The 17,064-nt window shown below is 38.2% G+C and overlaps 1 protein-coding gene across 2 annotated transcripts in view; it reads left to right on the forward strand.

Moving 5' to 3' along the window:
* DCAF5 (DDB1 and CUL4 associated factor 5) overlaps positions 1-17,064 on the forward strand; it is a 69,858-nt gene that overhangs the window by 3,904 nt on the left and 48,890 nt on the right. For both annotated transcript variants that reach the window (XM_021401430.1, XM_021401431.1), the window contains exons 2-4: positions 8,568-8,711; positions 12,530-12,566; positions 14,533-14,672. In XM_021401430.1, coding sequence (XP_021257105.1) covers positions 8,568-8,711; positions 12,530-12,566; positions 14,533-14,672 — 321 coding nt within the window. The remainder of the gene's footprint in view (positions 1-8,567; positions 8,712-12,529; positions 12,567-14,532; positions 14,673-17,064) is intronic.

Below are 17,064 nucleotides of genomic sequence, written 5' to 3' on the forward strand. Positions count from 1 at the left end.
TAAATGTTCTTAAAAAAAAATAAATAAAAGGAGGGCTAGATGAATGAGGAGAGGATGCTTAAGTTACTTGTGTTAGCAGTGCACAAATTTGGGGTAATTGAGAGCAGACTACCTTAAGCCTGACCTTGCACTGGTGCCCTGAGAAAATGAAAGGTTCTAATTACAGTAACTGTTTTTGACAAAGTTTTGCCTTATCTGTGACCACAAGATCTAGAATGCTTTATGTGACTTAGCAAAAACAGGCAGGTGCTTTGTTCATCATTCAGGAATAAAAAAATGCAAAAGACTTGTGGATACTCTTAAATTTTGTGCTGTTATTAGTAGAGGCCTTGTTTATATTACACTCAAAACACTACTTTTTAGGGTCACGCTTAATTGTGAAATGCTGAGAAACGGCAAAAACAATGAGAAGGGGAGCTCAGAAGGAAGATAAAGGAGGGATATAAGCTGCCTGTAATCTGAAGATTTTGTAGAAGTGTTGCTTCAAAAGACTTCCAAATGTAGATAAAGCCTTAGAATAGATGGCATGTGGGTCTGTCCTCCCCCAAAATAGTCAGTGTGCTGAGGTAAGGATGAGATGTTAGATACTTCCATCTGCGCTTGTAGCAGCTAAGAGAGTTAACAGGGATATTGGAGTGTGTGAAAAGGAAGAATGCAAGCAGTCTTCTCCGTTGTTCAGTTTTAAGTAATATGTATATTCTCAACATTGAGGAATCTGCCTCAGCTAATTGACTTGTTAACAGCTTAGACCTCATTGGAACTGTTTTAAAAAAGTACAGTGCATTCATACTGGCTCTACTGATTCCATTTAAATGCTAGCCGGCATCCAAGTTAGTGCTGTTCTCATCTGTATTGGCTGGAATGCTTTTCTTGAGTATGTGTCCCACTTTTTTTTTTCTTTTGGTCATATCTCCCAGAAGCAAGTCTGTAAGGCTAATGATTACTGTTTCCGTAAACACTTCAAGCTGCTTAAATGGAGTTTACATTACAGATAGTTTTCCTGTTAGGATTTTGGAGTGAACTTCAGTGACAAGCTTCAGCAAGCCTTTTGGAAGCATGTCTAGAAGTTCTTGGTATCCTAACCTCGCTAAATCTTGTATTAGCGATTACACATTTAATAGTAACTAATTTTGTTCCTAACTGTGGTTTTGAGTGGCACTGTATCTGTTGCTTTGTTTGCAATATTCCTATGCTCTATATGCATTTGGCCATTTTGGACGCTATAAAAAAGTTTAGGTCAGCAAATTAGATGGGATCTGCTGGTCTGTGGGCTTTTGCTCTGCCTGCATGGAACTTAACAGTCTCACTTTAGGGAGGGAGAGAAAGAGAAACACTAATGTTCCAGGGCTGGAGTGCTATAAGAAGGGACAGGCATAAGGAAATGAATTTAAGAGAAATGAAAAGAGGAAGTGGATACTCAGGAGACAATGTAACAAGTAGAAAAGACCTATCTGTAGAATGACAGGAGGGAGGAAGACAGCTCTATGTAAAAGAAATGTGTAGCTGAGGCTGAAATTGTTAAAACTAGCTGCTGGATGGAGTTGAAAGATTTAATTGGACGCAATGTCTCATTGCAACTTTTTATGTACTAAGTGGTGGGATTTTTTTTTTTTTGCTAACTGTTTGAGAAATACATGACTGTCAGCACATGGAAATTAAATTCACTATGCGATGATAAGCAGCTGACTTCTTCCCTCAGATATGCCAAGCATCTCCTTCTGCAATTTAACTTAAAAATCATATTTATTTAGTCTGTCTAATAAGCTTGCTTTCCCTCATCCTCATGTTTGGTGGATTAGTCTTTCTATTTGTTTATCTGACTGTCATTTTTCATGTGTGCTATCTCTCAGAAACATAAGTATCTTTATCAGAACCTCCTCTACACCCTTCCCCCCCCCCCCCCCCAAAGTGTACTTTTAAGATAACCCCTTGGAAATGCTGTAATCTGAGGCTCATTTAATCCATGCATATGTTCTTTTTCTCTCTCTCCACCTCTTTTTTTTTTTTTCCTCTTGACAGATAATGTAGAAGTTAACAGCTTCTCCATGATCGTAAATTTGTAGAGTTGCAAGCAAGTGCTGGTAGTTCATCTGTCATTTGGTTGCCAGGTAAATCCAAAGGAACATGAGCCTAATAGTGCAGACACAAAGGTAGAGGAATATTACTTCCGAATGAAGGAAGTTGTGCATCAAGTATGTTTTAAATAGAGGTGTTCCTGATCTTAGCCTTTTTATATAGAGTTCTGAATGAGGAGGAGTCTTAGGTCCAGTTACTGTATAATTAATGTCTGAAAAATTTAAAAAAAAAAAAAAAAGAAGTTGTACTTGGAAAGGTGGCAGTAGTTTCAGAGGATAGGAGTTGAATTCAAAATTAAGATGTTACCTGGAGAAAAATGGCATGCAGCTTGATAGGGGCCTGTGCAGAATATTTCAAAATGGTCAACTCTGTAGCTACACCATGGAGACTTGGCAGTGGTCATGCAGAAGAGAATCCAAATGTGATGGAAGACTGCAGTGTAACTAATGCTAGATACAATAAAGCATGTGAAGTAATCGTTCTGCTCTGTTTGGCCCTGATGGGGCCTCAGTGCTCCATTTTGGGCACTGAATTTTAGGAAAGATGTGGCCTAATTAGAGAATATTCATAGGAGAGTGAGGAGGGTATGAATAGTGATCAGAGGTATAAGAAAATGTAAGCCTGGAAGAAAGGATTTTGTTCAATCTGCAGAAAGAGAAGCTGGGTAGAGAGGCAAGTCTTAAAACACGTAAAAGTACTTTATTTGTGGCTGCATGAAGCTGTAAATTTTTCTTTCTCTACTGGGAATAGGACAAAAACTCTGTCATGAGTTATAGAAAGGAAGAATTTAGGGTGTGGTTTGATCTTAATGTGCTGTAACTCATGTTCACATCCAGCAGGCCTTTTTTCCTCTCCCCTTCATCCTGTAGTTCATTCACTATTCTTCTCTCCCTTGTTTGTAATGTGGCACTTGTACAGCTTAAAGTCATAAACAAGTGTGACTGAAGTATCTGTACTGGGGAGGAATAGAGAGGTTGTTTGTCTGAGGGTTGGTTTTCCGTCAGGTCAGCTTGAAGGTGTTCACCTGCTGGCTGCATCACTGCTGCTTCTGAGGGAGGGAAAACAGCAGGGCGCACATGGCAAGGGGGAGTGGGATTATGTGCCGCGTCAAACTGCACCCTTGGGCTAGCTATTAGGATAATCTTCCTAATGGCAAGGATAATGAAGCACTGAAATAGGCTGCCTAAGGAGGGTGCTGAAGTCTACCTCAGTGGAGTTGGTGGTTATTGTTTTTTTTTTTTAAGAGCAAACTAAGCACATCTACTGGGTGTAATTCAGACAGTCTGCCATTTTGCCCATGATCAACAAAGCGATCAACTTCTTGAAATGCCTTCTCTACTTTCTGTCATTCTTGCAGCTTCTTGAGCAGATAAGCAATAAGCATAATCTTATGTTCCTATTTGGAAGTGTTGCCAACTTGCTGTGTAGGTTCTTCAGTGACTGGGCCTGAAGAGGCATACAGGAGAAAGAACTGTAATGGTCTTAAGCTTTGTCCACAACTGATAAGGTTAATGCACTTAAACTGCAGTTTAAGTCCTTAGTGGTATGATTTTTTTAAATACTTCTCCCTGCATGTGAGAGTTCAAGTGTGTTTCATGAGCTATGCAGGTCCTGTTAAGGCTAGGTTGGCTTTCAGAAGGGTATGTACTGGCTTCCTTCAAACTTTTGAGGAGAACTGTACTAAATCAGTTCAGGTAGACCACTATGGGAATAGAATTCTCTTCCAGAGTTAATTGTGTGTTAATTTACTGATTGCCTGTTCTGAAGATGGCCAGATCAGGGAATGTTTTAGGGAAGAACTAGCCCAAAAGGGGGGCAAAATTGGAATGCTTTGGTTTTGGAACCGCGAAGGCAGTGAAATGTTTGTACTTAAATGTATGCCATGCTAACTCATTTGGGATCTGTTTGGTTATTTAAAGTAGACATATTCTACTTACGTTGTGTCTATGCTACTTAAAAACAACCAACCACCACCACCATGTTCTTTTGGAGTGTAGTTCTTACTTTTATTCCCCCAAACTCTTGGGGTATACAGTAAGCACAAACCATTCCGAAGTGCGCAAACAGAGAAGGGGTTTTAGTTATTCTCTGAGGTCCTCTTCAGGTCGACAGGAACCAGAAGATTGTCAAGGGAGAACACAGTGCGTACTTACTTAGGAGTCTATTTCAGGATATCTGTCCCAAGATTTGAAATGAAATCTTTATTTTTAGCTATGTTGTGCATCCTCTGGTTAGCATTCCTTGATCCTGCCTGTGTCTCATCAAGCCAGGAAACCCTAAGCATTAACAAAGTATCCCAGTGATTTGGGGTAGGAGAACAAATGTGTATTTGTCCTTCATTCACATATTCTGGTTATTTATCTATTTTTAAAATTATAACTGCAATACTCCTCTACATAGAGAGTAACGTGGAAAGGCGATAATTTTTCCAGCCTTGCCGACCACAAATATTTCTTTGGCTTGAGTTATCTTCCTGTCTGACTTCCATTTTACATGTAGAAGCAGGTATGATCTATAACGAACGCAGAAGCACTTGGCTAATTAAGTCTTTTAAAATACGATTCCTTTATGAGAAGTGGCTGTGGAATGACATTCTAAGCAGGGTCACGCAAACGTTCACTTTTCAAATCGTCATTCACACGGTCCTGAACAGGAGCACTGATGTAAGAAGAAAGCCAAGCTTTTCCCACTTTGTGGATGTCAAACTTTCTTACTTCTGATGCTCTGATAGTAACATTGTCCCAGGTAACTTTCACAGTTCAAATTATTCGGGATTTCAATGAGCAACTATGTGGCTCAGTAGGAGAGAGCTTCCAATATGCTATTAACTGTTTGGCTTAGGAGTGCTAAAGGATCAAGAAACCCATAAAATAGTCTTTTGTTTGTACCCACACCTACAAATACTTGCAAATTTTCTTCATTAGCAAACTTTTGAACTTTGTTCAAATGTTATTAATGGTATCATAAGGTAAGAAAGCAATGCTGCTGCACACCTGAAAGTGATTGCCACTATCATTCTAAACTTGTAGGTAGGTTGCATTCAAATTCTGTACAGTTAAATATATTGAAATAATATCCTCTTGAAAATCAGTGCTAACGCTTTTTAGGAGCCTCTTGCATCTCCACTTAGCTTTCTTAGCAGAAGTCTGAAACACTTACATTCTTTGAAACTTTCCAAAAGGTAGTTTTCAGACCGTGTGACATCAGGAGCACAAAACTTACAGACTCGCGGATAAGTGGGACTTGATTTCTGGAAAATCCCCACCATGAGCTTGGTGCTAAGGTGCTTTCCAGTGATGCCGTATATCTAGGTTTTTTGAATGTGTAGTAAACCTGTTGCTATTGGTGTATGCTCACTATCATGTAGTTATGCACAGTCACTCTCATTTGGAGAGTGTTGCAGAGTCGTCACAATTTTGCACAGTGGTTCTGGTGCTTTTGGAAAGTGTGGAATGGCTTGTGCTTTGCATCTTGCAGAATTGGTGCATGTGCACAATAAGTCCACCATTAATTGAAGTTATCTTAATTAATCTCCATTCACTGACCAACTGTACAGAGCAAATGCTGTAGGCATAAAGTTTCCCGTGCTTTGAGAACTTACGTTCCATAATGCGCATGCACTTTGTGTCTGATGAATCATAGTTCCTTTCTACAGAGCCATCTCCTTCCATGTCTTAACATTTTCTTTTCTGTCTCCTTGTGTACCTGTCTTTGTGTGCCTCCTTTCTTCCCTTCCTCGTTTTCTCTATCAGATCTTTTTTTCTGGTGGAACTGGCCTGCAGTCCGAAGTATTTCTGGAATAGCTGAACTGAAGGCAGAAGGCAACGCACTTCCAACTCAGTTAACATTAGCATTTTATTAAGCTTTTTCATCTTACCAGAGTATGAGGGAAATAAAACTGAGTCATGAAACAAGCGTGTGCAAGATGATATGTAGGTGGAGAAGGGGCAGAATTGCCTGAGTGTGGAGAACATTCAAGCTGTTGAGCAGTGGAACATGTGCCACAGAAGGGCAAACATAATTCTTAGATTATACTACAGATAATTCTGTAGTAGTGAGGCTCTTTGCCTTGTGGAACTCTAGGTGTTTGGGAGCAGAGATTCATTAGGGAGAGTTGTTTCTTATCGGGAGCCATAGGCATCAAGCACTAAAGAATAGGAACTTTTTTATTTAAGTTATGACAACTTTGATCAAGGCTAAAGACTTTTCTGCACAGGCTGCAATTTCTCCCCTCTCCTATTGTTCTGTATGTTTATTGAAAACCACAGCACTGGTTGTTCTCAGTGGGGATCTTCATTGTTTTTGTTTATATCTGGACTAGGGAGGTAGCAAAAGTGAATAAGAGTTTGCTGCTGTAGTGAGGTTCCTAAGTAGCTGTGCTATTGGGTAGGAAGATGTATGGTCTTAAAACAGTGGTTTAGCAAATTGGCTTGCTATGGTAACAATAAAACTGTTATGTTTTGCTCTGAAATGTCTTTTGCAAAAGTCTTGAAAGACAGTAGATGCAGTCTGGTAGAAGTAATGTTTGTTTCCTAGCCTTAAATGTTGCTTAAGTTGTTTGTCAGGTGGTGATAACATTAAGACCTGGCTGTTGGCAGCTTCAGAAAGTGACCACTTTGAGTGTGGCAGTCTCTTCTTTATTTTAGAGTGACTGAAGTGGCCATGTATTTCACCGGTCATCTGTTCTGTGTCCACTTGCTATTAGCTCATCTGCAGTCAGTGGAGTGCAAGTAAATGCTTTCTTTCCTGTTTCTAGACAGAAAGGAATCTAAGCTCATATCGGTTTAGATTACCATAAATTATGAGTTTTTCTGGAGCTGACACGTTTGACTCTTGTTCTCATTAATTATCAAATTCATTACAAATCTTTTTATGATGTATTACTTGTTTGCACTGTGAAGTACCAGTTGAGGAGGAAGAGCACACAATATTAATTTTCATGGAGCATGGATAAATGTTACATGCAGCTGTACTGTCTATCAAAGTGATTGTCATAAAATCTCTTAGGAGACTTAAAGGCTGAGAGACTGTTAACTTAAGGGATATTTGATATAACTCAGTTCAGCGGAAAAAGATCCTAATAGCATCATATGGTGTGAAACTTAAAGAAATCTGAATAATGGTAGTGATGAGTTCTGTTTATGCATTTACCTCTTTGTGAAGTAAAACAGAACAATTTCAGTTTCCTTTTGTCTTTGTTTTGTGACTTTTTCCTTCAGGGTGGGAACTCAGAAGGCACTGAGGTTATGTTTTTAATTGTGCAAAGAAGCAGTAAAATGTTTCAAGTGAAACAAGCAAGTTTCAATAGTGGCACTTTTAACTTGTGATGCCATTCATTCATTTATTATTAAAAGGCAGGTAACAAAAATATTTTGTATCTTTATTTGAATTTTACAGGGTATCCAAAATTGATGTTGAGAACAATCAAATACAATAGAATCTTTGATTTTTCACTTCCTAATAAGCTGTTCCTTAATGCAATTAAAGCATGAACATTGTCTAATACTTTTTTTTTTGTTTCTGTTTACCAGATAGAGAAGGAGCCACTTTAATGTATTTCTGTGTGAAGTTCTGAACTGAGAATTTGTCTTTTACAGTGAGGGTGACAAGGCACTTGCACAGGTTGCCCAGAGAGGCGGTGGAAGCCCTGTCCCTGGAGACATTCAGGGCCAGGCTGGACCAAGCTCTGAGCACCCTGATCTAGATGTAGGTGTCCATGTTCATTGCAGGGGGGTTGGACTAGGTGGCCTTTAAAGGTCCCTTCCAACTCGAAAGATTCTACGGTTCTAACTGTAACTAGGCAAACTATTAGAAAAAGCACAGAAAGGTATGAAATGAGAGATTTGAACTTCTTCAGTTGTCCTCTTTGTCAGGAGTTCACCTCAAAAATGTCTGTCTTAACCATTACAGATCTAGAAGTATGACATAACTTGGCATACTTAAGATTCCTGAATGCTTTGATAAAATCTTCTTATGGCCCTTTGTCAGACCCGTAACTAACCTATGTGATGGGGACTTTTAAAAAAAACTGTTAGTGGAGATAAAGTTGTTGGTTAGAGAAGGGAAAAAAATGCCTGTTTCATGAGTAACTTAAGCAGTGCTGACAACAAGAGGTTGGTATGGAAGCATTCTGCCAACATGCATATGTTAATTTGGCATGTAATTCATCTACAGCTTGCTACGGAATTTTACATGCCAGTAAAATCCCAAGTCTCCAGGTTGCTAGAGCTTGTCAGTATATATTGGCAGAATAGCAGCTTTTCATTCCAAACTTCCTGCTGATTTCTCTGCTATCATTAATATTAATTGAATACCTTACTGCGTGGTGTCTTTATGTAAATGCTTAGATATCCAAACCATTATGAGATATGACAATTTTTTTAATGCTAATTAGGGTTTCTTCCGTGAGTAACTGTGAAATTAAATAACTTGTCTGTCATCAATTTACATGTGACTCAAGCAGTAATGTGAGTTTCCTTCCTCTCCTCTAGGAGGTGATGACCGCCGGGTCTTACTTTGGCATATGGAAGAAGCCATCCACTCAAGAGTCAAACCAGTTCAGCTGAAAGGGGAACATCACTCTAATATCTTCTGCCTAGCTTTCAACAGTGGCAATACAAAAGTGTTCTCTGGAGGTAAGGAGGAGCACCCTGATTTCACTGGAGTCTGCATTGTAGTTACCTTAGAGTAGATGCCGTAAGTGAGATCCTGCCCCATAGGGAAGGACTTTTCTGTAATCCCCTAGAGTTCTGGAAGCTGATGTTAGTCGTCAGGTGAAGGTTCTTCAGGAACAGGGAGTTCTTTAGGTAGCACAGCATTCTCAACGTCATTATGTTTCTCTTTTTTTTCCAAATCCTGTTGTAAGGGCATTTTGTCACAAACTGTCTTGAGAATCCTGGGTCCTGTCTTACACCTGCTTGTGCTGAAGGTTGTGAAACATCATCTTTGTTGCTCCTTAATTGTGCTCAGAGCAGATCTCACATCCTGTCTGACACTCCAGCTTGATACTTAAAAAAAACTCTGCTGCTACTGATTATAATGTGCCCTTAGCTGGCTATTGCCCTCTGTCTGTGGGTCACTTTTTGTCAGATCTCATTTCAGTCCCTACTGGGTAAGTGTCTGCCCTTGAGATTTGCTGGCACATTAAAGTCTAAGTGACTTGGTGTGACCACATTTTAGCAGGAAGTTTAATTCAGTCTTTAATATAAGGAAAGTAGATGTGTATTTGTTCTAGGGTCCCTAGAATTTAGGTTCTTTTTGCCTCTCGTTGCTTGATATTTTTTTTTAAATGTTGAGGTAGGAAGAAGAGTTGAAATGAGAGGAAAAGGAGAGGCATTTATATACTTAAGACTGTCAAAATGCAGTCAGCATCCTTTTCTACTGTAGTTCACTTCTCTGACATCATTACTGAAGGAATAGAGATTTTTATCTTCTATCAGTATGTCTGTTAAAGTATAGCTAGACTTATTTTCAGATATTATCAGGCCAGAGCATTTCACTGCCTCTTTGTTACCATGATTTTTGAACTGCAAATCAGTGCCTTAAATTGGTTCTAAGGACATGTAAATGGTGGAAACTTCCCATGCTTTAATGTGTTAAAACCACAGGGCCCCTTAGAGGGGAAGAGGAAAAGGTGAGAGGAAGAGAACATACCAAAGCTTAAGATAGTGTCAAATTTCAGGAATGAAATGAGTCAGATATACTGGAAGTTGAGGTAGAGAGGACCCCAGTAATGTTGAATACTGACATCTGTCTTCTGATTCTTGAGACTGCTGTTTATTTTATTGAAAGAAACAGCAGTCAACACCATCCTCAGATGAGTGCTTCTGTTTGAGGCCTGCAGTTATTGCAATGAAATATTGCTAGAGGCTGTTTTACTTTAGTTTGAATTTAGACAAATGGAATCTTATGTGAATATTCAAGAGATTAACTGACAGATGAACAGTGATAAATCTTGCTGGAGCAACTGTGATGATACTTTCCCATTTCTAACTCAACCCTTTCTCCACTGATCCATGCTGTCAGACACCACTACCACTGCTGTTAAGACCTGTAGTTATATGTAATCAATGATACAAATCTATATTATTGCTAAGATGCCAGTTAGATGAGCTGTGACAGCTGAGCCACAGACAAACTGGCTGTTCTCTTCTCTTTCTGCTTCTCCACATACACACGCTCCACCTCTGCCAGAAATTATTTCCATTGGAGGAGTCAGGAACTCTTTCAGCTGCTCCATCAAGATTCACAGAGCTCATCTGCCAGGGCTGCGAGTCTGACTCGGATCCTCTGTAAAGAGTTGCTTTGCATGGCCTACATGTACCATCTGTTATCTCTCTGTCAGTAAAATGGGGCTAACTATTTATTCACTCAACAATGTTGATTTTTAAAAGGCCTGAAAGAAGTGCGGGTTCCAGGATCTGTTGATTCCCCCCTCTTCTGTAAGTTACTGAAGTTGGAGTTGGAATACAACTTCCATGATTTGAATACTACAAAAAATTAGAAATTAAAATATAGAAACTAGCATGAAGGGCACATAACTTCATTCATTTTGTAAATAATATTGCCAATAACTAATAGCTTAGAATCTGAGGACTTTTCTGTCAAAAATCTCATGACAGCAAAGGAGAAAAGATTTTCCTCTTCTGTATAAATTGAATTCCATCCAAGGAATTTCAAACCTCCTTACTTTGAAGAAGTGCCTGTGTAGCACGCACAGCTTTAGGCTGTTTCAAAAATGGAAGGCAGGAACTGAATAGATAGTAGTTGTATGTAATCTCAGGAGAAAAAGATACCAAGGAAATTCCTGTCTGTTCTTGATCCGTAAACACCAGGAGCAGAGAAACATGAGAAGTGAAAGATCTACTCTTGTTAAACTGCTTGGAATTTTTATTTTAATCCTAGGTATATGCAAAATTGAGGTTACAGGGAACTGAATTTTTCTCCAGAGGCCTGTTATGACAGCTTAGGCCACCTTAACTGTGCTCCTCTGTATGTGGTCCGCACTATTTCTTCCTCATAAGCATAATTGAAAGAACTGGCAGATACTTCCTGTTTTTTCAATCATTTTAACTACCGTTATCAAAAGCAAAGGTAATATAGGGCAGAGTTGCATATAAAATTACAAGGGAAACTTCTTAACTGGAGGAACTAGCCTACGTTTTTCACTGATGAAATACATAGACATTAGTGTAGTTTTACTAGGTATGAACTTTGCCTGTAACATATAATGGACAGTTTCCACTGCAATTAATGGTTAAAGGACATTTATCCATAAGTGACTCATTTTTTATACCATAGAAAAGGTGAGCTACTGCATAAGTCCATGGCTGGTGCAGTTTAGCCAGGGCCTGTACAAACAGCAAGTAGGTATAGAAAAGTCTGATGCCTCATTAGTCACAGAGAAACTTTCTCATATTTCTTCTGTTCTGAAGGAATAAATGGGAAGATATATGGGATGAATGGAAATTGAGTCATATGAACACTTAAAAATCGTAACAGATAAAATCTTGCTCCTTCTGAACCTCTGATTTAATGTACACTGGAAAAGCTTCACAACTTGATATCACAACTACAAAGATACACTGAGTATAAAAACATGACTGAGGGCCTGCTGGTTTTTTTTGTTTGGTTGGTTTTGTTTTTATTCTTCTGGATAAGATACATGTTTCCTTAAATATTGTTAAACAGGAGGTGCCAAATTAGGTAAATTAATATTCAGTGAAGAAAATGGGGGGAAAAATGTATTTAGTTGCTATACCTTGAAAAACAGCAGAAGCCAGTGGAATTACTTTGTAGCTGTGGTCTTATTCTGCATGCATGTGTCTAGTTTCCATTGTATTCAGTGGATGCAATCAAAGAAAACTGACATGATTGTCTGCATACTTGGCTTGGTTTTTGTTAATACAAAAGAAATTACAATTCACGCTGTCACATTTGTGCCTTCTCAAAGGTTGCCAAACTCTGAAGGCTGGCAGCATGAGCTGGCATCGTTTGACATGTGAGCCCAATGCATTTTGCTTATGGCACCTTTTTGCACCCTCCATTACCTTCTTAGGAAGCATTCTCTGAGCAGCGAGAAAGGTGCATTCAAAGGCGAGAGTTAAAGGTGTTCTGCTGCCTTGTAGTATATTCTTCTCTTTACTGCAGATGCCCTACTCGAGCTCAAAATGAGTGAAGAATGGTCAGTAGCACAGTACAGTAGAAGTATTTGTTAAACTGTAGAAAATGGAATGGATTGGTGCATTTGATAATGACTGGAAATGTCGTATGGAGCTTTTCATGAAACTGAGCACAGGGCTGACCACTTGGCAACAGCACTGGTCTTTTCTGTGCTTTGGTTTTTATTTCAAAATAGAAAAAATAAATTAAAATTCCTGTTTTTTATTTTTCTCACCCTAATGTTTTTTAAGCACTGGAATGTGATGTTAAACATTTATATTTGTCTTTATAGGCAATGATGAGCAAGTTATACTCCATGATGTTGAAAGGTAAACACAGTTCTTGCTTTTATTGCTTCATGAGCTTCTCATTGGAGGCATTTTTTTGGTTGTTGTTTTAATTTAATGGTCTGAGAGAAGAGCATAGTTTTGATTTAATCCTGAAACATGCTTTTTATTTATCTACACTCATATCTGGAATAAGGTGTTCCTCATTTATTTAAGTACTTCATTACTTCATTTCTGCATCATTTTGACTTTGGGAAGGAGAGTGATTGTCAAATACATGTGCTCTCCTACAAGCAGCATAGTATGTTATACGTAGATTCAGAGCCAGATTATTCTGGCATATGTACAAATATTCTGACACATACAGTTTTTTTTTTGTGCTGTGGTGTTTTGTTTGTTTTGTCCCTCCCCCCCCCCCCAAAAAAAAAAAAAACCCAAAACCTACAAAAAAACATCAGCCAACAAAAAAAAAAAAAAAAAAACCAACACCTGAAAACAGTTGAAGGTTGAGCCTTGATTACTCAAGATTAGGCTTATTTTTTGAAGCAGAAAATCTGTAAGTTAAAACTTTGGTCTGTACTCATAACGTCTGTAGATTTAAGCATGACCATTTAAGTAACATGAACTCAAGAAAATCAAGTATAAAGCAAAAGAACAGGGAGAGAAATACAAGAGCAGAGAAATATAAAACTTTAAATCTTTTTAAATTTCTTAAATCCTGGTTAACATAATCTGGACATATTTCTTGCTCGGTATGTCCAAAGTCAGTGCACATCTGCTTTCCATCACACATGGTGTCTACTTCTTTTATAAATACTGGGTGAGAGTTGGGCAAAAGTAACTTTGCCTTGCTCTTCTAGTGCTTTCTCAGTAATACTGTTTTATCTACTTGTCAGTAGGTGGCTGTGTTTGTTTTAATTAAATCTAGAAATGTCAGAATTTTAGATGCTGATGTTTGTTGTGTGTTGTGACTTTTCAAGCTTCTACAAGAACTTTGTTGTTGACAATTTTATATAGAAAATATTCGTTCTACTCTTGCTTAGATGCTAAAACAAGTCTTTTTTCTTTATTTTTATGTATATTTAATGTGCTTTTGTTATCAATTTGTTGTCATTGTTTTGTTTTTTTTCTGTGGCTGTGCTAAGTCTTGGTCTAATCTAATATATAGTTCTTCCCTTTAAAGCTGTTTGCATGATCTTCTGAATGGAAGGAATCTTTATTAGTCTGACACTAATTCTAATTGAATTTTCCAGAAAGCTACTCTGTCATCTTGAGTTATAGCGGTATATATACTTAATCCATCAACTGCTTTTTCATTCTTTTGAATGGCTGTTAATGTTTTTCTGGGCTTTTTGTTAATTGCCCATGAAACAAAATTAGATCTCTCACCAAGAGGAGCAATTTACCATATTGGCAAAACACTGATTTTTTTACATGGTATCACTTTGGTGGAGTTTCCAACAGATGTAGAGATTCTGTACAAAGTGTATTTCCTAAAGAATATTCCCCTGTGCTGTGACTGAAACTTAGACACTTGGATGACTTACTTTTTTTGTATTTGTTTCTGCTTTTTCTATATGGGATAAAAAAGTAGATCTGTTTTATCCCGTAGAACCAAGTAAACCTATCTGAAGAGCCAGCTGGAAAGTTGCTCTTCTGTGAGTTTCAGCTGAACTTTTGGGTGATACCGAAGCCTGCATTAATGAACCTACGTCTGTCTTGTTTTCCTTACTGTCTGAGCACTATAACTTGGTCCTCAGGTCCTCAGACCTCTTTCCTATTACCTCCTCCCAAGAATAATCATCGCATGACATCTTTGCTGCTCTGTGTGGTTTTTCATTGTGGCAGTTGTTGTTTTTTTTTGTTTGGCTTACCCCCAGTTAAGCGCAAGGATCTTTTTATAAAGATAAATGTACCTTGCAACTATTACCACATAAGTAAAACTGTAAATACTTTTTTTTCCTGAAACAATTGCAAAAGGAGGGATGATGGTGTGTCTTTCTTCCAGCACTGAGACCTTGGATGTGTTTGCCCATGAAGATGCAGTGTACGGCCTTTCAGTGAGCCCAGTTAATGATAACATCTTTGCCAGTTCGTCGGATGATGGCCGTGTTCTTATCTGGGACATCCGAGAGTCTTCCCATGGAGGTGAGATATTCAGACGGAAGGATCATTGATGTGGAAGGAACCTGGGATATGGGCAAGGCAGGGAAGGCAAAAGCTGTGTTTAGCTGGATTATCAAAGCAGGGAATGTTGGAGAAAGGTGAAAATAATGGATAATTCTTGTGACCAGTTTTAGGCAGGCTGTGTTTTTTACAGTTCGATGTTACTGTCCTAAATGACTTCATTAAGTACCTGCCTATAGCAAAGGGTAGGGTAGAACTTGGTTTGGAATAGGTTTTAACTTGAGTTAATGAAACAGTGTTTCTTCAATAGAAAACATCTTGCGAAACTTGAAACCAATTAGGAATGTGGGTTAGGTGTTTGTTTTAGAACGCTGTTTTTGTATATAGCCTGGGATAAAAATTTTTTGGAAGTTTAGGAAGCTGCTATTTTGATTTGAAAAACTTTCCAAAGCTAATTATAGATTTCCCCATGACACTAGTAATTGTTTTTGTGTGTTCTCTGATTCTCCTGTGATGTGTAGTCAAAATGTGACAGCAAAATCAGTTTATCTGGCAAAAAAAAAAAAAAATTCCTGCATTTATGTGGAAATGTAGAGCCCTTATGACATAATAACTAAGAAGCTAATTTTTTTTTAGTTCAACCTTAGTTTTCTAAAACAAAACTGAATACTGTTAATTTATATAGCAAGCCTGCAGCTTCTCAAAACACGTAACAATCTGGATGTTAGTGGTTTGCTGTTTTTTGTTTTTGTTTTTCTCCTGAAGAATCTCAATTTAGATCTGTATTTACATAATTTTGGAGTGGAATACTTCAGTATTCAAATATGTCAGTAAATTAAGTTATGTATTCACCTCTTCCTAAAGAACACAAAACTGATAATTTAAAACTGCAGGCATACAGTGTCTGGTTCCCTTCCATCATAGCTAAAATCGAGTTGCATTTCTTTTGTAAGATCACTAAACACAGTTGCCTCGGTTCATAGGTTCTGTTGGTCTTGCAGGAAAGTTTGTGGCAATTTGTATGCATTACTTAATGAGTCAGTCTTGCTGTTTAGCTGAACTAGTTTTTTTCCACACCTTGTGAGTTTGCTAACATCTTGAGATTGTAATTCTTCCCTTTTTGCCTAGGAAGTGAAAGCTGAAACAATATACTTTCTAGTCCCGTAGCAGTCTTCTAGTCCTTGTGACATGAGTAGCTCTTTAATGAACAAGCACAAGCAGAACTAGGTCTTCCTTGATAAGCCTTAGCAGAGTACTCACAATAGGTTGCTTACTGATGCTCTCCCTACACTGGGTGTATTGCCTCTGTATAAATAAAAAATTAAATATAATAGCATTACATCTAATTTTCTAAGTCTTACCGTGAATTCCAATTCTGTTGTGCAGTTGCAATACCCTTTTATCTCTGTCCCCTCTGCTAATTTTATTAATGCTTCTGAAAAACAGCTACACACTCAGGTATGGGACATTAAATAAGAATGTCCTCAATGTTTCTTCTCTGGATCATTCTCTGAAACTTGCTAGCAACTTTCGTCTTGCTCAGAAATCCCTCACTATTGCAGTGAAGTGTTGTCTTCCCTTCAGCCAGTTGCTTACCCACCACAGAACTCCTTTTGCTAATCCCAACTGCCTGTAGCTAAACTTATATCACCACATGTGAAATGTAGTCTTGACTAGAACTACCACATTTTCCCTAAGTAAAAGGTTACTTACTTTTTCAAAGGAAGAGATTAATTAGTGTGATGTGACTGTTCTAACTTTGATAAATCCAAGTCTCTTGTTTCAATGCTATTTTTCTATTTTCATAATATCCAAGTGATCAGACCAAGCACTTACTATGGCTTCCAAATTAGAAATGCCAAAGTGTTACTTATTGCTTTCTCCTGAGTTCTGCACCATAAAGATCTGTTAGGAGAGCTGCCTGTTGCTGACAGTTGGTGGAAGTGGACGCTGCTTGAATTCACCTGTATGAAACTGTTCAGTATTATAAGCTAATGCCCGATCTCATCTAAGTTTTTGGAATTGTATGAAATGATGTTTGCCCTACTTTGTTACAATTAAACCTTGCTACTGCTTTACTGTTGCTGAGACTTTAAATGAAAATTCTGCAGCAGTAGAAAATGGAGTGAATTAAGTTTAGCTGTGGTACATTTGGGGTTCTTTGAAGTAGTGTCTTAGGTTCTTTGAACCCCCCCCTGTTTTTCATTAAAGTGGCTTAGTGCCTCATTAGTTTGGCTGCTATAATATCTCTTTAATTTGTCAGGCTGAAAAGCATCTTTTGATATGTTAGAACACCTCTGTGGTTCCAGGCTATTTGAAATACAGGTGTGAAGGTGTAAGAGAGCATAAGGTGAGGATGGAGGCAGGACTGTCTCAGTTGTTTGATATGCAGTAGTTTCAGGAGTCAGGGTAT

Source organism: Numida meleagris, chromosome 6 (assembly GCF_002078875.1).
Source record: "Numida meleagris isolate 19003 breed g44 Domestic line chromosome 6, NumMel1.0, whole genome shotgun sequence".
Lineage (NCBI taxonomy): Eukaryota > Metazoa > Chordata > Aves > Galliformes > Numididae > Numida > Numida meleagris.